At 33.5% G+C, this 24922-nt stretch overlaps 1 protein-coding gene across 17 annotated transcripts in view; it reads left to right on the top strand.

Moving 5' to 3' along the window:
• Window positions 1-24922, top strand: part of LCORL (ligand dependent nuclear receptor corepressor like) — a 216745-nt gene that overhangs the window by 131326 nt on the left and 60497 nt on the right. For 16 of the 17 annotated variants that reach the window (XR_013165793.1, XM_077136491.1, XM_077136481.1 and 13 more), the window contains one exon: window positions 16681-16932. Coding sequence is in view for 16 of the 17 variants with exons in the window: in XM_077136491.1 (XP_076992606.1) it covers window positions 16681-16932 (252 nt within the window). In the remaining variant the exon portion in view is untranslated. Of the gene's footprint in view, window positions 1-16680; window positions 16933-24922 lie in introns of those variants that run through there. The other variant, XM_077136494.1, reaches the window with a different exon arrangement.

The following is a 24922-nucleotide window of genomic DNA, read 5'->3' as shown; positions in this document are numbered from 1 at the left end:
TGTCATACAACTTATCAAGTGGGCATCAGAGGTTTCTTTTAAAGCTTGTAATAACAGATAGTAGCCTAAGTAAGGAAAAGGGGGACTGAAGACATTATAGGTGGTATTTTTTTTAAAAGTAATTAATAGAATTACAAATTATCTTAAATACTAATAAATATAAAAAGGAAAGAAAATAGGCCACATAAAGAAAGAAAACAGTAAATATAACTAAGTTGAAGCTAAAATATCAGTCATAAAATTTTAAATAGGTTCAGCTTACCTATTAAAAAGGTTTCCAAATTGTTTCACAATGCAAAGCACAACTTTAATACTGGATATACATGAGGCACACATAAAAGAAAATGATTCAGAATGCGAAAAAGTAAAGCAACAGACAAAACTATAATAGGTAAATGAAAACAAAAAGAAAGCAGAGATTGATCCTTATGTCAGTCAGAGTCGAATTTAGGCCAGAAAGTATTTGAAAGCAACAAAGAAAGATACTTTGTAATTTGAAAGTCCATTACTAACAATATATAACAAGAGCAGCTATGTAACAAACACAGAAATCACCTTCCTACAGCAGAAACTGTAGAAGATTCAGGGAGAAGGATAACTCCCCAGAAAATTAATTTATCACTTTCAGTTTAAAAGAGATAAATTGGATACAAGATACGTAAGAACATAGAGGATCTAAGCAAAAGTAAGTAATATTTTGTGAATATATACTGAATTTTATCCCTAAATAAGATAGAATATACTTTCTTCTCAACTGCACTTGGAACATTCACAAAGAAATCCTAAATAAATTCCATAAAGTAGAAAAATACAAAACCATTTTATGATCATAAAGCTGGAATAAAACTGTAAATGAATGTAAACCAAATTTTTAAGGTATATCCACCTGAAATGTAAAATAACTCAAATAAGTTTTAGGGGTGAAAAAGAAAAACCTAAATTGTGGAATTTCTAAATAAGACTGATAAAGGAAAAACAACAAGTGCAAATGTAGGAGAGAAAGGACACCAGCAAGATGATGAAGTAAGGAGCTCCAAAATTCACCCCCCCAAAAACCAACCAACCAACAACATCAAAAAAACAAATGGAAACTGTCAGTATCTGCCTTTCCAGAACTCTGGTGATAATCAAAGGTAAACGACAACCCAGTGAAAGCTGAATCATCTGCAGTCTTCATTCCCATTGTGAAACCCTGGTATCTGGTTCTGGAGGGAAAAGAGCACACCTGATGTGCCCATTTGATGTGTTTGTATGGGTGTTCCAACCTGTCTGGCTCTGAAAGACAGATTCAAAATGCTCCTCTGTTTTGCCTAAACCAGAACTCAGGATGGAAGAACTGTATGTAGTAGCACAGAGCTGAGCAAATTTCAGCTGCCTGGGGTAAAATATTTCAGTTGAGACACACAGTAGAGCCTCTGGAGCTGAGGAGGATAAATTGGGGCCAGAGTCTTTGTGGAGGGGAATGCCAGTTAGTAGCCCCAGGAACATCTGTATATACTAGAGAACTGAAATTTATTGTGCATGCCTGTGGCAACATCATGCTCACAAAGACCTAAAAAGACCCTAAATATACACTTCACACAAATCTGTGAGGTCAGTATGAGCTGGTTAAGGGTTAAAGGAAGGCTCAACAAGGAACCTTTCAGTACAATCTTTAACAACCAAAACCAAAAAAATAAATCAAGTAAATCGTGGGGAATAGGAAGAATCTGATATCGAGTTAACACTTCAAAATTTCAAATTTCCAGATTTTGACAGGAAATCACAAGGCATAAAAAGAAACAGGGAGATAGCCCATTTCGAGAAACAAAAAAAAAACAACAGAAACTGTCCCTGAGGGTACCCAGACTGATTTGAAACTGTAATTGTCAACTCTCCTAAATAATATCAAAAAGCAAAAGGAAAATATGGACAGAGAACTAAAGGAAATCATAAAAACTATACACAAGCATAAAGAAGAATTCAATAAAGAGAAATTTTGAAAAGAAACCAAGGCCATATATGTTCAACAGCATATATGAGAAAGCAGAAGAAAGAGTCAGTGAATTTGAAGTTAGAACAATTTAAAGTATTCAGTCACAGGAGCAGAAAGAATGATGCTCTGTGGGACAGCATGAAGTATACCAACATGTGCACTATGAGAGTCCCAGAAGGAGAACAGAAAGAGATAAAGTGTTGAAATAAAAAATTTTAAAAAACACAACTATCAACTAAGAATTCATATCTGTTAAAACTGACCTTCAAAAATGAGAGAGAAGTCAAGATATTCCCAGATAAAAAAAAGATAGAGGAGTTTGCCACTTGACCTACCCTACAATGCTGCTAATGCTATAGAATGAAAGAAAGGGACACTAGATAGTAATTTGAGGCCATATAAAGAAATAAAGAGTCATAATAAAAGTAACGACAAGGATAAATATATGTGCCACTATTATTATATTTTTGGTTTTAACTTATTTTCCTACATGATTGTATTAGCTAGGGTTCTCTAGAGAAACCGAATCAGCAGGAGATATCCATAAATATGAAATTAATAAAAGTGTGTCACATAATCGTGGGGATGTAGAGTCCAAGGTATGTAGGGCAGGCCACAAGCTGGTAGCTTTGATGAAGGTCAACAAACTATTAGGAGAGGCTGGCTGGGCAGCCGTGGGGCTATAAGAATCCAAGATCTGTAAGGCAGGCTGCAAGCTGGTAGCTCTGATGAAGGTCCTCGATGAACTCTCAGAGAGGCTGGCTGTCTGAAGCAGGAAGAAGAGTGACTATCTCTTCTAAATCCTCCTTAAAAGCCTTCCAGTGATTAAAGTAAGCATCACTCATTGCAGAAGATACTCCCCTTAGCTGATTACAAATGCAATCAGCTATGGATGCAGCCGATGTGGTCATGATTTAAGTCCATGAAATGTCCTCATAGCAATAGACAGGCCAGTACTTGCCCAACCAGACAGCCAGGTACCACCACCTGCCCAAGTTGACACATAAATCTAACCATGGCAATGATAAAAAATACAAATGTATAAAATGGATCATAATTGAAAGTATAAAATTTGTGACAACAAAATAAAGGAGGTGGGACAGGCAGGTATATGAGCAGATTTCATGCTATTAAAGTTAAATTGATATCAATTCAAACTAGATTGTCAATCCTGTGATAATCACAAAGAAAATGTATTAAAAAACGTGAAGGGAATCAAATGATTTGCCACTTTCAAGAATGCATGAAATATCTAGACAAATTTTTTTTTAATGTTTCATTTACAGTAGTATCTTTAAAAATTAAATATCTAGGGATAAATTTAACGAAGCATTGAAAAGCTTGTTGTGCACTAAAAACTACAGAATACTGCTGGAAGAAATTAAAGAAGGCCTAAATAAATTGTTTGTAAGACTAAATATTAAGACTTTCATACTAACCATAGAGATCTACAGATTCAATACAGTCCCACCCAAAATTCCAACACCCTTTTCTGTATGAATAGAAAAGTCACTCCTCAATTTCATATGTAATCACAAGGGGCTCCCAATAGCCAAAACTATCTGGGAAAAAAAAAAGTTGGAGATCTCAAGCTTCTCCAATTTCAAAACTTAGTACAAAGCCACACTTTTCAAAATAGTGTGGTACTGGCATAAAGATAGCCATGATGTATAGACCAAAAGAATAGACTTGGCAGAAATGAACCCATACTTCTATGGCCAACTGATTTTTTACAAGTGTGCCAGAAAAAATGGGAATACAACAGTTTCTTCAACAAATGTTACTGAAAAAAACAATGCCCACACACTAAAAAATGAAAATGAACCTCTACCTCATACCATATACAAAAATTTATTTGAAGTGGCTCAAGGACCTGAATATTAAGACCCAAAGCCATAAAACTCTTAGAGGGAGCCCTTCATAAATTTGTATTTGGCAGTGGTTTCTTAGATATTTCACCCAAAGCACAAACAACAAAAGAAAAAACTGGTTAACTAGAGTTCATCAAAATTGACATCTTTTGTGCATTAAAGGATATTATCAAGAAAATGAAAAACCTACAGCATGGAAAAAAATAATTGCAAAGATAGGGGTTTGATGTCTTGAATATATAAAGAACTGATATAACTCTACAACGAAAAGATAATCCAACTAAAATACAGTAATGGACTTTAGAATAAGTACTTCTCCAAAGATATACAAATGGTCAGTGAGCACATTTGAAAAGATGCTCAACATTGTTAGTCATTAGGGAAATGCAAAATAAAACCACAATAAGGTACTGCTTCCTACCCTCTAGGGTGACTATTTAAAAGTAGGGAAAATAGTGTTTATGAAGATGCAGAGGAATTGGGATCCTTGTATGTTGTGGGGAAGGCAGACACGATAGCAAATAGTGGTTCTTCAAACAGTTAATTATAGAGTTACCAAATGATCTGGCAATTCCACTCCTTATATGTCAAAAAAAATTGAAAACAGGAACTTTGGCAGATACTTGTACAGCATTATTCACAGTGACCAAAAGGTCAAAACAACCCCAGTGCCTGTTTAAAATGGAATATCATTCATTCAATCATAAAAATCATAAGTAGGGAGTAGTTGTTTAAGATGTACAGAATTTTTAAGTAGGTTGAATTTAAATAAATGGAAATGTATAGAGGTGATAGTAACACATTATTATTAGTACAGTTCGCAGTGCTGAATTGTGTGTGCTTGACAGGGAAAGTTTAGAGTCATGAATGTCACCAGAAGAAAAGCCAGAAATTGAAACATGATTGTATGACTCAGTAAATCTTGTAGTGGACAATGACTGTGATTAACAGTGAAATATAAAAAGAAATTTTCTATGAACTAGAACAAATGTATGAAACTGTTACAGGGAGTTAGTAATAGAGTGGTATAAGGAGAAAAACGTGCCTATTGCAAACTGTGGACTATAATTAATAGTAATATCTTAATATTCTTTCATCAGCAATAACAAATGTACCTTACCAGTGCTAGAAAACAATGATAGGATGGGAAAAGGGGTTTGCAATGTTTTGGGTTTCCTTTTTTTTTTTTGGAGTAATGAAAATTTTGTGGTAATGAATGTAGAACTATGTGATGATACTGTGAGCCACTGATTATACACTTTGGATGGATTGTATGATATGTGAATATAAAATGTCATTAAAAAAAGAAATGACGTTCTGACACATGCTGTGACATGGATGAGCCTTGAAATCACTATATTGTGCATAATAATAAACTAGTAACAAAATGACAGATATTGTATGTTTCCATGTTCTAGTTTGCTAGCTACCGGAATGCAATATACCAGGAATAGAATGGCTTTTAACAAGGGGAATTTAATAAGTTGCTAGTTTACAATTCTAAGGCCGAGAAAATGTCCCAATTAAAACAAGTCTATAGACATGTCCAATTTAAGGTATCCGGGGAAAGATACCTTGGTTCAAGAAGGCCAATGAAATTCAGGGTTTCGCTCTCAAGTGAGAAGACACATGGCAAACATAGTCAGGGCTTCTGTCTCAGCTGGAGGGCACATGGCAAACACAGTGTCAGCTGCTAGCTTTCTCTCCTGGCTTCCAGTTTCATGAAGCTCCCTGGGAGGCATTTTCCTTCTTCATCTTCAAAGGTCGCTGGCTGGTGGAATCTCTGCTTTGTGGTGCTGCTCTCTCTGAATCTCATTCTCCAAAACGTTTCCTCTTTTATAGAACTCCAATAAACCAATCAAGACCCACTCAAATGGGTGGAGACATGTAGTCACCTAATCCAGTTTAACACCACTCTTGACTAAATCACATCATCCAGGAAGATGATCTGATTACAGTTTCAAACATACAGTATTGAATAGGGACAACTCTACCTTTATGAAATGGGATTTTGATCAAAACATGGCTTTTCTAGGGGGCATACTTCCTTTCAAACCAGCACATTCCACTTATATGATATATCTTGAATATGCAAATTCATAGAGACAGGAAAGACATTAGAGGATACCAAAGGGCCAGAGATGAGGAGAAATGCAGGGTTTTTCTTTAACAGGTACAGGGTTTCTTATTCAGGTGATGAAAAAGTTTTGAGTTTTGAAAAAACTTTGATGATGGTAGCAGTGATTGCACAACATTGTAAATATAATCAGTGCCCCTGAAATGTACATTTAGTGGTGTTTAAAGTGAGAAATTATGTGTTACATATATATGTTATCAGAAAAATGGACAGTAATCTAGGAGATACAGTTAAAGCAGTGATTAGAGAAAGATTGACAGCTTTACATATTTATATTAATAAAAATTAAAGAATGAGAATAAATGAAATAAATTCTCAACTTAAAGTGCTAGGAAAAAAACACAATGAAAATTAAGTCCAAGGGAGGAAATAATAAAGATTAAGGTAAAAATTAATGAGATAAATAGAAAAAAAAGGACTAAAAAATAAATAGAAAAGCATGCTGGTTTGGGGGAAAAGTCAACAAAATAGGTAAACCACTAGCTGACCTAATCAAGTGGATAAATAGAAGAAAGCACAAATACATAAGACATGACAGGGAAATTACCATTGAAACTATTTTTTTTTAAATTCATAAGAATATATTTTACACAATTTAAGTGAATTGTATAAATTCTAAGGAAAATCCTATTTACTAAAATTGTCCCAGAAGAGACATAAAGGTTGAACAGAACAGTCCTCTGGATAAAATAGAGAAAGATTTCAAGAAAGTATGACAAAAGCATCAAGCCTAGAAGGTTTCAAAGGGATATTTAACCTTCAAAAATCAGACAATTCCCTGTGTCCCATAAATCTTCCAGAGCATAGAAAAACAACATATGTATCTACATAAAAATGCTATGAAGGTAGCACACACAAACAGAAAACTATAGAAAAATTTTACTTATATAATGCCAAAATCTTAAAATATTAAACACTACATTAAGTTGCTGACACATGGGATTTACTCCAGTAACGCAAGAATGATTCAGTTTTAAAGAACCAATTGATGTAAATCACCTGTTGCTCTATGGAGCAATAAAAATTTTGTTCTTCTCCATTGATACTGCAAAGATCCTTGACAAAATGGAATATTTGTTCCTAATAAGAATCAATAAAATAGAAATTGATAGCTATTTCTTAACATGATAAAACCTAGATCTATATTACCTTGGTTTTAAATCCAACATAATACTTGTGGAAACACTGTAGATTCCTGCTAAAATTAGAACAAGACACAGTTGCCCCTTATTCTACTTTTCTAGCTGCCAGAATGCAATATGCCTGAAATGGAAAGATTTTTAAAAGGGGGAATTGATTAAGTTGCAAGTCCACAGTTCTCTAGCCATGAAGATGTCCCAACTAAAGCAAGGCTATAGAGATGTCCAATCTAAGACATCTAGGTAAAGATACCTTGGTTCAAGAAGGCCGATGAAGTTCAGAGTTTCTCTCTCAAATGGAAAGGCATGTAGTGAATATGCCTTCTGTTAGCGTTCTCTCCCGGCTTTTTGTTTCATGAAGCTCCCCCAGGGGTGTTTTCCTTCTTCATCTCCAAAGGTCTCTCTCTGGCTGTGCAGACTCATGGCCTCATGACTCTCTTGTGGTTCTGCGGCTTTCCTTGTTTTCAAGCTTTCTCCAAAAATGCTTCCTCTTTTAAAGGATTCCAGTAAACAAATCAAGACTTACCTGGAATGGGTGAATTCACATCTCTCTCTCCTCAAAAGCTAATATCCACAATTGGGCGAGTCACATCTCCATGGATATAATCTAATCAAGTTCCCAATATACAGTATTGAATAGGGTTTTTAAGAAACAGTTGCTTTTCATGGCTTTTCTAGGGTACATAAATCCTCTCAAACTGGCACACCCCTTTTCTCTACTGCTGTTTTACATTGTATTGGATGTTTTGGCTAGTACAATTAGACAAGACAAAACGTTTTTAGATATGTAAGAATTGGAAAAGAAGAAATAAAACTAGTTCCATTTGCAGATAATAGAAACCCATGAAAAATCATGATAAAATCAACTCAACAAAATAATTTAGTACAGTATCAGGATATAAAATGAACAACCAATAAATTTCCAGTACACACAGATGATGTAATGCCACTGTTAGTAGTAGAAGGATAAAATAGTTTAGAATAAATAAGCAAGAAATTTCAACTCTCCCTAAGTTAGTTATAAATTTAATATAGTCTCTTTAAAAATGATGAAAGTTTTTTTCTGGAGCTAGCATATGATAAATAAAACATGAGCAATGATAGCTAGGAAAACCCTAGATTAAAAAGATAGTGGCCCTTCCAGATATTAAAACATACTATAGCACTTCTATAATTAAAATTATGGTACTGACACCTGAATAGGCAGGTGTACTTATTGAAAAATATGTTCATATCTCAGAGAAATTTATATACGATGCAAGTGGCATTTCACATCACTGGAGAAAAAAAATGAAATTTTAATAAATGATTTTGGGATTACTGGAAAACCAACTCAATAAAATTAGATTATACCACTGCCTTCTCACGTTCATGGTTTCTGATGAGAAATCGGTACTTGATCTATTATGGTTCCCCTGATGTGATTACTCACTTTTCTCTTGCTGTTTTCAGGATTCTCTCTTTATCTTTGGCATTTGACATTCTGATTAATAAGCATCTAGGAGTAGGCCTATTAAGAGAAAACTACCAGTCAAGAATTCTTTATATGGCAAAAAACTGTCCTTCAAAAACGAGGGAGAGTTTAAAATATTCACAGATAAACCGAAATTGAAAGAGTTCATTACGAAAAGACCTGCTTTACCAGAATTACTAAAGGAAGTCCTGCAGGTTGAAAGGAAAACAGGAGATTGATGCTTGGAGAGTGTAGAAATGAATAGTATCAGAAAGGGTAACTAAAATAATAAAAGGAGAGTCAAAAGTAAGATATGAAATATAAAAGTTAAAGGATAAAATGTTTAAATACTGCCTGTCCAGTAATAATATTGTCTGTTAATGGGAAAAAATAATAATAAAAAATAAAATAAAATTAGATTCATACCTTGTACATACACCAGAATAAATTTTAATTAGTCATAACTATTTTTAAATATAACATATAAATACTAGAAGAAAATATTATCAAATTCTTTTGTAACCTGGATGTAGGGCAAAGCCTTTCTAATTATGACTTTGAGTCCAGATGCAATAAAATGAAATACTGACTATACTTTAAAGATTCAGTTATAAAAAGGAAAAAATTTCATCTAGCAAAAAAGACCAGAGTTGAAAGACAAATGACAAACTAGAAGAAATACTTGAAATTTATATTACAAATAATTAACCTTCTATTAAATAAAGGACACATTAAATTGAGGGGAGAAAAAAGGCCAAACATTCGATAGAAAAATGGGCAAAAGCACAAACAGTAAGTTATATACAGAAAAGAATATACTAAAATGGCCCTTAAACTTAGAACTATAGATTAAAGCTGTATTGATTTACCATTTCTCACCTATTAGATTGCATATATTCCAAAGCCTGGTAGCACGTGTGTTAAGGAAGCTACTGAGAATACTGTTTCATTTATTACTATTAAAGGTTTAAAATGGTACACATACACATTTGTCCTTTGGCCCAGTAATCTTAATTCTTGGAATTTACTTGTAGGTACTTGTTTAGCAATACGAAACATATGTGCAAAATATTATTCATTGTAGCATTATTTGCAATAACAATATTAGAAATCACCTGCCTGCCTATCCATAGAAGACAATTTGGTTAGTCAGTGCAGTACATGCAGTAGATTACCATGGAAATAGAAGAAAGAGTAAAGAATTTCTCTATAAAGTGGTAAGAATGATTTCTGGGTTTATATTAAGTGGTAAAAGTGAGAGACAAAGGATACTTATAGTATGTTAACTTTTAAGAAAGAAGGGTAAGTAAGAACATATAAATCTTACTTGCTTGTTTTTATAAAAATAATACAAAAATAAATTATAAAGTAGAGCAATGGTTTATATTTATGGTTATGGGAGTACCTGAAAACCTGGAGGAAGTGAAAGTTCTGTCTTCTGAGATAGTTTTTAACTTTTGAAGCATGTCATTTGTATGTTTTTAAAAAATAAAATCAGCCAAGATAAGGTAGACGTGAATCCTGCATTTGAATACAAATTTTATAAAATGAACTTAACTATATGTCATATTGATAATACAAGCATGCAGGAAAAAAATTACTTATTTAATTAATACATTATTCTTATAATCTCAGTGAGATTTATCCTAAGGATAAAAAAGATAATGAATACAGTAGGTTTGTTGTCTGTAGTGGGAGTGGTGTAGTAATTCTGATACTATTTTGTGTGAATTGTTGGATGAGCACAAGTGAGTAAATTTCATTGAGGTTGTTTGGACCAGTCCTTACTATGGGAGAAGGGAATAAACATGTGAAATAGGGGTAAAGAGAAGAAGATTCCTATGATATTAGATTGGATTTAGAGGTAGCAATATGAACTTATGATTTTTTTTAAAATATCGTATTTGTTAGCTTTGCTTATTGTGAGATTCCATTAACCAGTGAACAAGAGGCTATATCAAAAGGATACAGGAACCAACCTGAAGGATTTTCTACTAGCCAAATTTGGGGGGAAAATTGTCAGTCAAATAGATTAATAAGGGTAGAAATAACCAATTAAGTAGAAAGAAAGAATCCATAAGTATGTAATGATTAAAAAATAAAATGAGAAAGAACAGAAACAAAAGAGTACGGTCATAGGGAGAAGACGCTTATTTAAGAATTCTAGATTAAAAAATAGAGAGTAGATAATGGAATTATAATATTACCGTTTTGTAACCATTAGTGTAAAAAACTTATTCCTTAAGACTAATCAATGGGACGAGTGAATAAAAGACTGTTGGAGACCAAGGACAATTACAATAAGTATCACTCTACAAATTACTAAATTACAAAGGGGAAAGAGTACCTTTACTGTGGAGATATTTGTTGGATGCCACCTTAGAATAAGTGATCAGACTACATCAACAACAATGGAACAAACTGATATGTACTGTTCTAGTAAAATGTTAATTTGAATTCAAATTGTAAGAGAACTGATCCAAAGTGTGACACTTTAAAAACAAATGGCATGAAAATAAAAAAATCACAGGAGGAGACTAAGGACACAGAACAGTCAAATACAATGTGATCCTTAAATGAACCTTGAGATTGGTGAGGGAAAAAACCATAAAGGACATAATTGGGACAATTGGGAAAATTTAAATATAGACTCTTAGGCATTATACTAAATTATCAAATCAGTGTAAAATTTCTGGGAAGAGATAAAGATATTATGTGTGTGATGTTTTCATTGTTTGTAATTCATATATTTAGGGTTAAAGCATCATAATAGATATTTAATAATAATGAATAGGGGATTTTGGAGTTCTGTGTATGGGGTTTTCATTATTTTTGTAACCGTCCTTTAAGTTTGAATATTTCAAAATAAAAGGTTTTAAAAAGGATTATGTGGAGGTAAACATTGTACTCTTCAACATTTCCTTAGATTGAAAGTTTGGGAAATAAAATGCGTTAAAAGGTGAGAGTAAGAAACATGTAACAAAGTGATTTTTACATTTCCGTTTTCCCTTTTCTTGTTATCCTTACTAAGATATTGATGTGAGAACTCATTTTTAAAAATCTTAAAGATTATATATAGCTGCTAACTGTTGCTTTTACAGAAATCAAATTTGAAAAGAGAGGAAATGGAGACGAAAAAAGAAAATAAACACAATCCTGGTTTCTAAAAAAAAATTGGGGGGTTAATGACTGAAAGTTACCACATCAGTAATCTCATTGAGACAACCAAACATTCTTACATTGATTCCCAGTGCAATTCCTTTTAAAAGCCTCAAATTACATTAAATGCTACCTGTCAGCATGAGAGGGTATTAAGAGTGTAACTACAAAGAGAAGGGGAATCAAACATCAAGTCAATTTCTCTTGATTTATGAAACTAAGACGACACTTTTTCTACCGCTGTACACTGACCTACAGCAATGGAACTGGTAAAGGATAACTGTTGTAAATACTCCTGTTCAAAAACAGGGAAATGAGAGGCATACTGACATCACAGTGTGCTGGTTTGAAATGATATTTGTACCCTAGAAAAGCCATGTTTTAATCCTAATCCCATTTATTAAAGGCAACCATTTCTTCTAATCCCTATTCAGTATTGTGTGTTTGGAATTGTAATTAGATCATCTCCCTAGATATGTGATTTGATCAAGAGTAGTTGTTAAGCTGAATTAGGTGGAGGTGTGTCTCCACTCATTTGGGTGGGTCTTGATTCCTTTACTGGAATCCTATAAAAGAGAAAACATTTTGGAGAAAGTGAGAGATTTCTGAGAGAGCAGAGAATGCCATAGCCTTGAGAAGCAGAGTCTACCAGCCAGTGACCTTTGGAGATGAAGAAGGAAAATACCTCCCAGGGAGCTTCATGAAACAGGAAGCCAGGAGAGAAAGCTATCAGATGACACCGTGTTCGCCACATGCTTTCCAGATGAGCGCAAAACCGTGACCGTGTTCACCAGGTACCTTCTCACCTGAGAGAGAAACATTGAACTTCAGCCTTCTTGAACCAAGGTATCTTTCCCTGGATGCCTTAAATTGGACATTTCTATAGACTTGTTTTAATTGGGACGTTTTTTCAGCCTTAGAATTGTAAACTATCAACTTATTAAATTCCCTCTTTTAAAAGCCATTCCGTTTCTGCTATATTGCATTCCAGCAGCTAGCAAACTAGAACACACAGCAGTTCTGAAATCCAACTGGGCAAATGTTGAAAGTTCTTTGACTAGGTCTTAAGGTCTGAAAATAATTTTCCATGGCTTTTCACTCTGCCTTCTGGGCTCTAGATTCCACCCTCTGAGTCATCCTCCTTCTTTTATTTTTTTTAATTGAGATATAATTTCATACCATAAAATATACATCTTTAAAGTATATAATTCAGTGGTTTTGTAGACATCACAACTGTCTGAATACAGCATTTTTTTTATCATACCAGAAAGAAACCACATGCCTATTAGCAGATTAGTAACCATTCCCATCCTCCCCTGACCCTGACCCTCTTACCACATGACAGCTTCTGATATTCTTTTTCTGTGTAGATTTGCCTGTCCTGTACATTTCATATGAAGGAAATAATAAAATACGTGACTTTTTTTGTTTTGCTTGTTTCATGTAGCATAATGTTTTTAAGGTTCATTTGTATCATAGCGTGTATCAGTTCTCCACTCCTTTTACAGTTGACTAATACACCATTTTATGGACATATCACATTTATTTATCCATCCTCAGTTGTTAGATATTTGGCTTGTTTCTTCTTCTTGTCTATTATGAATAATACTGCTATGTGCATACATGTACAAAATTTTGTGTGAACTTAAGTTTTCAGTGCTTTTGGGTATATGCCTAGTAGATCAGTTTGTCGAGTAACATGGTAATTCTGTGTTTAACTTACTGAGAAACTGCCAAACTGTTTTCCATAGCAGTATACCATTTTACATCCCCACGAGCAATTTATGAGCATTCCAATTTCTCCACATATTGCAAACATTTATTACTATGTGTGGTTTTTATTATAGTCATCATAGTGGGGTGTGAGATGGTGTCTTGTGATTTTGATTTGCATATCCAGTGATGATTATGATGCACATCATTTCTTAGAGCCAGATATCTTCTTTGGAGAAATGTCTTTTCAGATCCTTTGCCCATTTTTTAATTGGGTTATTTTGCCTTTTTGTTATTGAGTTACAGGTGTTCTTTATAATTCTAGATTAAAATTTCTTGTCAGATATTTTATTTGCATATATTTTCTACCATTCTTGGGCTGCATTTTTTACTTTCTTGGTGATGTCCTTTTGAAGCACAAAAGTTTTAAATTTTGATGCCCACTTAGCCATTTTTTCTTCCGTTGTTCATGCATTAGGTGTAATATCTAAGAAATCATTGTCAAGGTCATAAAGATTTACATGTTGTTTCTTTTTTTCTTAGAGCTTTATAGTTTTAGCTCTTACCTTGAGGTGTTTTGATCCATTTTGAGTTCATTTTTGTGTATGGTGTGAGGTAGGGTTCCACTGTCATTCTTTTTATATAAATACCTAGTTGTCTTAGCTCCAGTTGTTAAAAAGTCTCTGCTTTTCCCTTAGCACCTTTTCAAAAATCATTTGACCACAAGTGTTACAGCTTTATTTTTTGACTCATTTCTATTCCATTGATCTGTATTTCAAGATTGTTTTGGATATTCATTTTAGGATCAGCTTTCATTTTAGGATCAGCTCATGATATGAGTGTGAGTATGTCTTTATCTCTGTTCCTTTTTGGTAACTTTTATTGTTTTAAATTAGTAAGGTTACATTAGTCAGTATATTACAGGACAATTAACCCAAGTACTTGGAAGTAAAGCCTATTTTTCCTTTTAACACATAATGTGATGATTATGTTTGAAAACAAAGGTGGAGAACAGTGTTCACAGAAGTCTTCAAAGGTTCCTGGAAATATTAATTAAGAAATGGCACCATATATTATTATCTGTTCTGGATACAAAAGTATCATGTGTGTATCAAAATTATCGTCTTTTTATTTTCCTTTTTATTAATCTAGTTAATGCATATTCTTACTAATTTGGTATTTTGTTATTTAAATAAAATATAACTGCTCAGTCTGCCTGTTACAGCCTTGTGAGCAAGTCCTATTATAATTTCTCAGAATCTGTTATTTCCATTTGTTATGGATGGTTAAACCAAAACCTGAAGAGGATGTTCAATTAACCTAAGTTCATAAAAGATGGACAGTGGCTAGTTTTTCAATCAAGATAGATCTTTTACTCCAGAGCCTAGCAATATATAGTCCTTCTCTTCTCTCCCTTGTTCTAAATGGAGAATAAATTTGGATATTAAAATATTTCTTTTATTATAGATTCATGGCCCCTTCTTTCAGAAGTTTTTCAGAATTTAAAGTCTTTGTTTTGAAAAAAAGTAATACAACGTATATAATGTTAATTATGTGACACCTCCAGCAGAATCTGAGGCAATACTCTATGATCAAATATATTTATACTTCTTCAGTGAAATGTGCAAATAATAAAACTAGGTGGGCTAAATAAAGGTCATAAGTAGGCTTACATCAGCTCAGGACATGCTTTGAGTTGGAGAACTAGTTTGTCCAGAAGCAGGGCCACTTCCAAAAGAAAGAAGTATATTTAAAGCCTTATCAAGTATGCCTGGTCATCTTTCCAATTTATCAATTAATCTACCTGTGAAGGAGCAGAGTAAATAAAAGGGTTGGAGTCAAGCTGTGCCCCATGTTCTAGTTTGCTAGCTTTCTCTACTGGCTTCCGGTTTCATGAAGCTACCCGGGAGGCATTTTCCTTCTTCATCTCCAAAGGTCACTGGCTCGTGTACTCTCTGCTTCATAGTGCTGCAGCATTCTCTGCTCTCTCCAAATCTCCTCATTCTCCAAAATGTTTCCTCTTTTATGGGACTCCAGAAACTTATCAAGACACACCCAAATGGGTGGAGACATGTCATCACCTAATCCAGTTTAACAACCATTCTTGATTAAATCACATCTATAGGGAGATGATCTATAGCCCGATTACTGTTTCAAACATACAGTATTGAATAGAGATTATTCTGCCTTTACGAAATGGGATTTTGATTAAAACATGGCTTTTCTAGGGTCCATATATCCTTCCAAACCAGCACAACCCATCTCTCACTATAAAAATGTTTAATTAGGGTGCACGGGTGGTTCAGTGCTTGCCTTCCATGCAGGAGACCTGGGTACAATTACTGGGCCATGTACCCCTAACCTCCAAAAAAGTTATTTAATAATTTATCACTGTTATATATAAGTTTTGAGCAGAATTTTTTAATCACTGCTGAAATTCATTATACTTGTAATTGATCAGTATGTTTTGGGAGAGAGGTTTATTTAGACCCTCAGTAATGGCTTCATGGTTTTATAGGAGAGTGTACTTAAGTGATCCATATTAAAAATTTTAGGAGTAAAATGTTATAGTTTTGCAGTTTACTTTTAGTTTGTAGCAAAAAAAATGGAAAAGGAAAGCAAACATGGCAAAACTAAAAATTCTTGAATCTTGATGGAGGCTACTCTGGGTGTTTATTGTGTGTGTGTGTGTGTATGTGTGTGTGTGTTTTCATTGTTTCTAAATGATTGACATTTTCTAATATGAAAAGTTAGAGAAAGAACAAAGATCCAGAATTTAGTGGATACAGGGTAATAATAGTTTAGACATTTTCTTAAATAGTTAATTCATGTATTTATTATGTATATTAAAAATTTTTTGGTTACTTGCATATACAATATATATTCACACTGTGTTTTAATAATCTATTAGACTACAAATGAATGAATATTAAAACTCTGAAAATAAGTTGTTCTACCTCTACATCTAATTTTTATCTCTATTTCATTTGGGGACTGAAAATACTTACTTGTAAGAAATTATTAAATATAACAAGTTTTGGTTTGCTATATTATCATACAAGTAAATAAATCTATGAGGTTTCTATTGCTGACCCCTGGAAGCCCCTGATAATTATTAATTGATGCTAAAAGTATTCTGAAATCATTGACCTGTAATGAAAATAAGTGCTATTTAAATGTTGGTATATTTCATTTCTTTTTTTTAATGCTTATTATATTTATTTCTTCCCTAGATCTTCCTCAGAACTGTGATCCTAACATTCCCCTAGTTGCTCAGGAATTAATGAAAAAGATGATACGGCAGTTTGCGATTGAGTATATTTCAAAAAGTGGTAAAATTCAAGAGAATAGAAATGGTTCAATTGGACCAAGTCTAATTTGTAAAAGTATCCAAATGAATCAAGCAGAAAACTCCCTTCAGGAAGAGCAGGAAGGCCCCTTAGACCTCACTGTGAATCGAATGCAAGAACAAAGTACTCAGCAAGGTAAGTGTATATAATATAATTGTGTGTAATATATGATTTTGTGTTTTAAAATCTTAAATATCTATATATATATTCATAGACAACTTTATTTTGGAGTAATTTTTTTTAATGTGGGCTTGAAAGAAGTGCTAATTTAGTACTTTTTTGCATTTAATTTTATTTTTAAAAGAATATTTGAGTTGCTGTCATCTCTTCATAATAAACTACTTGGTCAGAGAAACAACTTAGAAATAAAGGATGTAAATAGATGTTTGTGGTAAAAAATTATTTGTACAGTGAACAGCTGAGAACCTGAATTAAATATTTGTTGTGCTGTTCTGTTTTTTGCACTTTGGTGGGAAATAAGGAAATAGATTATTTGTCTTTCAGTTGTTTATGATGAACTGGGGAAAAAAGGAAAATTAATACATGTGACGTAGTATGATAATAACTTTCCAGACACCTTTTTCCTAAGTAGCCTAAATGTGAACTTATCTAATAGAGTTAATTGAAGGAAGAACCATGATTTCACAGAAAAAAAGGAAGAACCTTTTAAGAGGGTATGAAGGGTGCCAAATAAGTGCTTGCTTGAAAAAGAACAAGTAGCTTTTGTTAACACCAATCAGAGATGGATGTTTTCAGTCCTTGAACAAAGAAACAAGCAGTTTTTAGGTTTGATCTGAGAAGGCATGGTGTCACTACAGCCTCTTAAGAGCAGGAAAGTCGGTGTTTGAAGAAGACAGTCTTTTCTGTAAGTAAGAGATTAGAATTGAGAGGAATTGAAACATGAAATAATTTTCTCTTTTTTGCTTCCCTATTTTTAGGTTGCATGTTTTTTTTACATAGAAAGATCTGAGAACTATCAAGATATTAATTAAATAGGTTATGAGACAGAGAAAGATATGGTAACAGTGACTACAACAATAGAAGGCATAAGAAAAAATAAACATCAGCACATAGAATTTTGGAAAGTGGGAAACAGAGAGGATCTTTAGAATCTTTTTGTTTTGTTTTGCTTTTCCATTTCTTATAGCCTTTTTATCTCCTCCTTTTGGGGAGGCAGTTTATTGTACTAAATAGAATCGAACTGTATGTCTTGGCATCTGTCAGACTTGCGGTTAACATCGTAGCTCTGCTGTTTACTTACAAATTACTTAACAAGTAACTCAATCAGAGCTTTAATTTCCTCATTTGTAATATGGCCATAATAATAATGAACTCATTGGAACAACCTGAGTATTGGATAGAAAGCAACCAACTCCTAAAAGATACACAAAAAAATCTCTCCATACTCCTGTTCCTTAACTACCCACATAAAAGAAGACTTAGAAGTAATATGATAGTGCTCTATAAATATTTATAGCTCTGTTACACCAGCGTAAGAATGAATACTCTTTGCATGGCCCAATCTAGTAGAATTAGGTTCACTAGCTAAAAGTTAGAGGGAGAGAGATTTCAGGTCCATAATGATTAACTGGTTGTTTCATTTAGAGGTATTCAGAAGCATTACAAGAGTGTTTTAAATAGATGACATTTTAAAAGTTAATTTTTGTTCTTGGATTCTGTGATTCTATGAACTTAATTGACAAGGCAGATCCAAGTATGTAGAAATAAGTAATGTAAACTATTTAATTTTTTATTATCTTTGATTTTAGTGTTCTTACTTTAGAAGAGAAATTTAATGTAATATGGCTGGTAGTATAGAGAGAGCAAGCAGGACAATGGTGACAGATTAGGCTACAAAAATAGATAGAGACTGGATTATGAACAAGTTATATAGGAAATAGTAGTAATTTTGAGTAAAAGTAATAGATGCTAGACTGTATTAAGCAATTACAAGATCAGATTTGCTTTTACAAAACCAATTTGATGTGGCTTCTCTAAAAAGTCTCTAAACTTGCCTAATTTCATATCAAATCAGAAAAAAAAAGAAGACATACCCTTTGATGCATTGTTTATGTGTGTATACACACATACACCATTGTTGCAGGTTTCTAAAGCTGTCGAAATGCAATATACCAGAAATTGATTGGCTTTTACAAAGGAGATTTATTAGATTACAAATTTTCAGTTCTAAGGCTATGAAATTACCCAAATTAAGGCATCCAGAGAAAGATACTTTGACTTTGAAGGAAGGCTGCTGGTGTCTGGAACACCTCTGCCAGCTGGAAAGGCACGGGACTGGCGTCTGCAGGTCTTTGCTCCTGGTACTGTTGCTTTCAGCTTCTGATTCCAGTAGTTTTACCTTTAAGCATCTCTGGGCCCTTATTTAGCATCTCCAGGGCAAACTCTGGGTTTCATCTCTTGCCTAAGCATCTTGAAACATCTGCCTCCTGGTTCCATTTCTCTGCTCTCTGTGTCAGCTCTCTTAGTTCCTGTGAGTCCTTCTGGCTTTTTCCTGGGGCATTTCTGTCTAATCTCTTTGCGCTGAGCAAGCTTTCTTAAAGAACTCAAGTAATTGGATTAAAACCCACCTTGAATGGCAGGGTTCCATCTCATGGAAACAGCTTAATTAAACAGTCACACCCTATAATAGATCTGCTACCATAAGATTGCATTAATAAGAACATGGCTTTTCTGGGACACCTAACAGTTTCAAACCAGTACAACTGCTTTCAACAAATGAAAAATTTTAGGTTGAAATAAAAATGTTGAACAATTTTTAAATGAATTGATGTTTCAATATACACATCAAGAGGATTTCATTAGTAATCATAGAGGATATACATCCATATTTTAGATCATTTTCTTACAAAATTAAAAAATGTTGGATTAATTTCAGAGATCTAACTCAGTCAAGTTAATCCAGAGCTCAAACTAGGAGGAGGAGCAGTTTCAGTTCTGTTGCTGTTTTCTATTACTGGCTTGCATTTACATTATTCATATTACTCTCATTCTATGACATTTTTTATACAGAAAAATCACACACAAAGCATAGCGTTCCCATATACCACCCTATCATTAACATCTTCCATTAGTGTGATAAATTTGTTGTAATTGATTAAAGAACATTTTTTAAGTTGTACTATTAATTGTAGTCCATGGTTTACCTTAAGACTCACTGTGTTCTATAGTCCTATGGATTATTTCTAACAACTTTTATTCTGGTAACATATTTATTAGAATAGAAACCCCAAATTTCCTTCTTTTAATGACTTCAAATATATGTTTCAGTGCTATTACTATGTTCATAGTGTTGGCACTATCATCACCACCAATCATCACCAAAACTTTTCTATCACCCAAAGTAGAAACGCAGTACAATTTAGACATTAACTCCCCATTCCCTACCCCCACCCTTGGTCATCTATATTTTAGTTTCTGGCTCAATGAATTTATATTCTTGTCATTTCATATCATTGAGATTGTACAATATGTATCCTTCTGTGTCTGTCTTACTTCACTCAGCTTGATGTCTTCGAGGCTCTTCCATGTTGTTACATTTATCAGAACTTCATTCCTTTTTACTGGTAATGGTATTCTGTTGTGTGTATATTCCACATTTTGTTTATACTTTTTTGATTATAGACATTTGAATTGCTTCCAACCTTTGGTAGTTGTGAATAATGCCACTATAAACAATAGTGTGCAAATATCTATTTGAGTTCTTGCTTTCTGAGTATATACTTACAAGTAGGATTGCTGGATCATTAGGTAGTATGTTTAACTTTCTGAGGACCTGCCAAATTGTCTTCCACAGAATGTAAGTGGCTGCACCACTTTACATTCCCACCAACTATCAATGAGTATTCCTATTTCTTCACATCCTTTGTAACTCTTGGGATTTTCCAGGTTTTTAGTAGTGGCCATTCTAGTAGGGGTGAAATGGTATCTCATTGAAGTTTTGATTTGTATTTTCCTAGTGGCTAATGATGCTGAGCATTTTTTCATGTGCTTTTTAGCCATCTGTACATCTCTGGAAAAAGTTTTTGTCCTTTTTTTTTTTTTTTTACTAAGATTTGTCTTTTTATTGGTGAGTTGTAAGATTTCTTTACATATTGTGAATATATGTGTGCTTATATGGTGTTTTAGTTTGTTAAAGCTGCCAAAAATGCAGTATACCAGAAATGGAATGGTTTTTATGAAGGGAATTTATTAAGTTCAAATTTCCAGTTTTAAATCCATAAAAATGTCCAAACTAAGGCATCCAGAAGAGTATACTTTGATTCACAAAAGGCTGCTGTCTGTCACATGGAAAGGCATGAGACAGGTGTTTGCTGATCCTTGTTCCCAGTACCATTGCTTCCAGCTTCTGATGTCAGTAGTTTCCCCTTTAAGCATCTATAGACCTTTACTTAGTTCTTTTGGGGCACAACTCTGGATTCTGGCTTTCTTAATATTCATGGAAGACAAATGCCAGTGTTTGCTGGCTCTGCATCTCCAGACTCTGTCTAATCATCTGCTCTCTCTGTTGGCTCTGAACTCTCACCAAAATGTTTCCCCTTTTAAAGGACTGTGTTAAACCATTCAGGACCCACCTTGAATGGGTGTGTCACATCTTCAAGGAAGTAATCTACTCAAAAAGTCAGACCCACAGTTGAGTTGGTCAGTCTCCATGGAAACAATCTAATCAAAGGTTTCTATCCTAAACAATAGGTCTGGATCCACAAGATTGGATCAGGATTAAAACATGGCTTTTCTTGGGTACATAGTTGTTTCAGACTGGCATAGGTGGTTTCTAAATATTTTCTCCCATTGTGTAGGTTGTTGTTTTACTTTTCCTGGCCAAGTCCTTGGATGCATAAAATTTTTTAATTTAATGAGGTCCCATTTATATATTCTTTTGCTTCTGTGCTTTTAGTGTAAAGTCTAAGAAACCATTGCCTAATGCAACGTCCTGTAGATGCTTCCCTACAATTTCTTCTAGGTCTTTTATAGTTCTGTCTCTTATTTGTAGGTCTTATATCTATTTTGAGTTGATTTTTATATGTGGTATGAGATGGAGTTCCACCTTCATTCTTTTGCATATAAAAATCCAGTTTACCCAGCACCATTTGTTGAAGAAACTATTCTTTCTCAAAATGGTCTTTTTTGCCCTCTTGTCAAAAATTAGTAGCCTGTAAATGGTGAGGGTGGATTTTTGAGCTCTAATTTCTGTTCCATTGCTGTATATGTCTGTACTTAACCCAGTATCATTCTGTTTTGATTACAGTGGCATTTGAAAGTGTGATTCCTCCAACTTCATTCTTTGTTTTCATTATGACTCTGACCATTCCAAGTCCCTTACTCTTCTATATACATTTTTACAAAGAAGGTTGTTGGAATTTTTATTTGGGTTGTATTGAATTTGTGAATTGTTTTTGGTAGAATTGGCATCTTAACAATATTTCATTTTCCAGTTCATGAGCATGGAATTTCCTTACTTTCATTTAGGTTTTCTTTAATTTCTTTTAGCAATGTTTTGTAGTTTCCTATGCACAAAAGTCCTTTACATCCTTAGTTATATTTATTCCTAGAAATTTGATTCTTTTGGTTACTATTGTAAATGTATATTTTTCTTGATTTCTTCTTCTGATTGCTTTTTAGTAATGTTGTCAAACTACTGATTTTGGGTTGTTGATCTTGTATCCCATCACTTTGCCAAATTCATTGATTAGCTCTAGGAGCTTTGTTTTGAATTTTTCAGAATTTTCTGTATATAGTCTTATGTCATCTTCAGATGGAGAAAGTTCCATTTCTTCCTTTTAGCTTTGGATTCCTTTTATTTCTTTTTCTTACCTAATAGCTCTGCCTAGAACTTCCAACACAGTGCTGAATAAAGGTGGTGATAGTGGATATCCTTGTCTTGGTCCTGATCTTAGGGGGAAAGTTTTCCGTTTTTCCCCATTGAGGATGATATTAGCTGTGGGTTTTTCATATATTCCCTTTATCATTTTAAGGAAATTCCCTTCTATTCCTATCCTTCGAAGTGTTTGAATTTTGTCAAATGTCTTTTCTGCATCAGTCGAGATGATCATGTGGTTTTTCTGCTTTGATTTGCTGATATGGTGTATTACATTAATTGATTTTCTTATGTTGAACCATCCTTGCATATAAAAAAATATAAAAAAGATATTCATTTTTAATGTAATATTTAGAGGTATAAAGTTTTGGTATGTTGTGTTTTCATTTTTGAACAAAAATATATTTCCTAATTTCCACTTTAATGTCTTTCACTCATTGGTTGTTTAAGAGTACATTGATTAATTTCCACATATTTGTAAATTTTACGTTTCTCCCTCTGTTACTAGTTTCTAGTTCATTTTCTTGTGTTTAAAGAAGATGCATTGAATAATTTCAGCATTATTTAATGTATTGAGACTTGTTTTGTGGCCTAAAGAATGATTAATCCTGGAGAATGATCCACATACATTAGAGAAGAATGTGTATTCTGCTGCTATTGGGTGAAGTTTTGTGAATATGTCTCTTCATTCTAGTTGGTGTAGAGTATCGTTCAAGCCTTCTATTTCCTGATTTTTTTTTGTCTTGATATTCTGTCCATTATTGAAAGATGTGTATTAAAGTTTCATGTTATCAATATAGCACTGTCTCTTTCTCCCTTCGGATATGCCAGTATTTCTCCATATATTTTGAGGCTCTGCTGTTAGGTGCATATATATTTATAATGGTATTTCTTCTTATTGAATCGACCCTTTATCTGTATAGACTACATTGTTTTTTCCCTTGCAACATTTTTTATTTACTGTCTGTTTTATCTGATATTTGTATAGCTATCCCAGCTCTCTTTTGGTTATTGCATGATTTATTTTATTGTCCTTTCACTTTTAACTTGCTTATGTCTTTGAATTTATGGTGTCTTGTACCCAGCATAAAGTCCTGCTTTTCATCCATTCTTCCATTCTCTATTGTTTGACTAGAGAGTTTAATTCATTTATATTTTAAAGTGACTACTTGTTATGCAGGACTGTCTTCTGCCATTTTGCTATTTAGTCTTTGTAAGTCTTATACCGTTTTTGACTCTGGATTATTTCCTTATTGCCTCTTTTTATTAAAAAAATTTTTTTTCCTTTGTACCATATAGAGTCTTCTCACTTCTTTCTAGATATGAGCATACTTTGTAGATATTGTGGGTTTAGTTCCAGACCACCACAGTAAAGTGAATATCACAATTATGGGAGTCACATGAACTTTTTTTTTCCTAGTGCATATGAACCTTGTTTACAGTAAACTGTAGTCTTTTAAAAGTGTGCGACTGCATTATGTCTAAAAAGCAATTTATATACCTTAATTGAAATGTGACACAGAAACATGAAGTGAGCACATTCTGTGGGAAAATGGCACTGATGGACTTGTTTAACACAGGGTTGCTACAAATCTTCAATTTGTTTAAAAAAAAAAAGACATGAAGCACGACAAAGCAAAGCACAATGAAATGAAGTATGCCGGTATATTTTTCATGTTTTCTTTGTGCTCACTATGGAGTTAAAATCTAACATCTTAAATATATAACAATCATTTTTCACTTTATACCAACTTTACTTCAAGAGAAAACACATGCACCATTTCTATACCACTCCATATCCCCACCGATTTTTTTCTTGTCTCATTAATCTCTTCGTACACTGTATGTCCAAAAACATAGATTTAGCATTACTTTTTGTGCATTTGCATTTTGGCACCTGTGAGAAGTAAGAAGTGGAGTTATATATGAAAAAATACAACACAGTACTACTGGCATCTGTAATTACCCAAATGGTTACGTTTTCAGAGGTCTTTATTTCTTTATCATGTTTTAATCCACTTTTAATTTCCTTTCCTTTAGCATTGCTTGTTGGACAGATCTAGTAATAATGAACTCCCTCAACTTTTGTTTATCTGCGAATGTCTTAATCTCTTTCTCTTTTTGCAAGAAAACCCCTCTGGATATAAAGTTCTTTGATGGCAATTGTATTCTCTTAACACTGAGTATTTCAGCCCACTGCCTTCCTCCCTCCAGGATTTCTGTTGAGAAATTGGCACTTAATCTAGTTGGTGTTCCCTAGTACACAAAATGCTGCTTTTCTTTGTCGAC

Source organism: Tamandua tetradactyla, chromosome 19 (assembly GCF_023851605.1).
Source record: "Tamandua tetradactyla isolate mTamTet1 chromosome 19, mTamTet1.pri, whole genome shotgun sequence".
NCBI lineage: Eukaryota > Metazoa > Chordata > Mammalia > Pilosa > Myrmecophagidae > Tamandua > Tamandua tetradactyla.
This window is presented reverse-complemented; position numbering and strand designations above follow the sequence as displayed.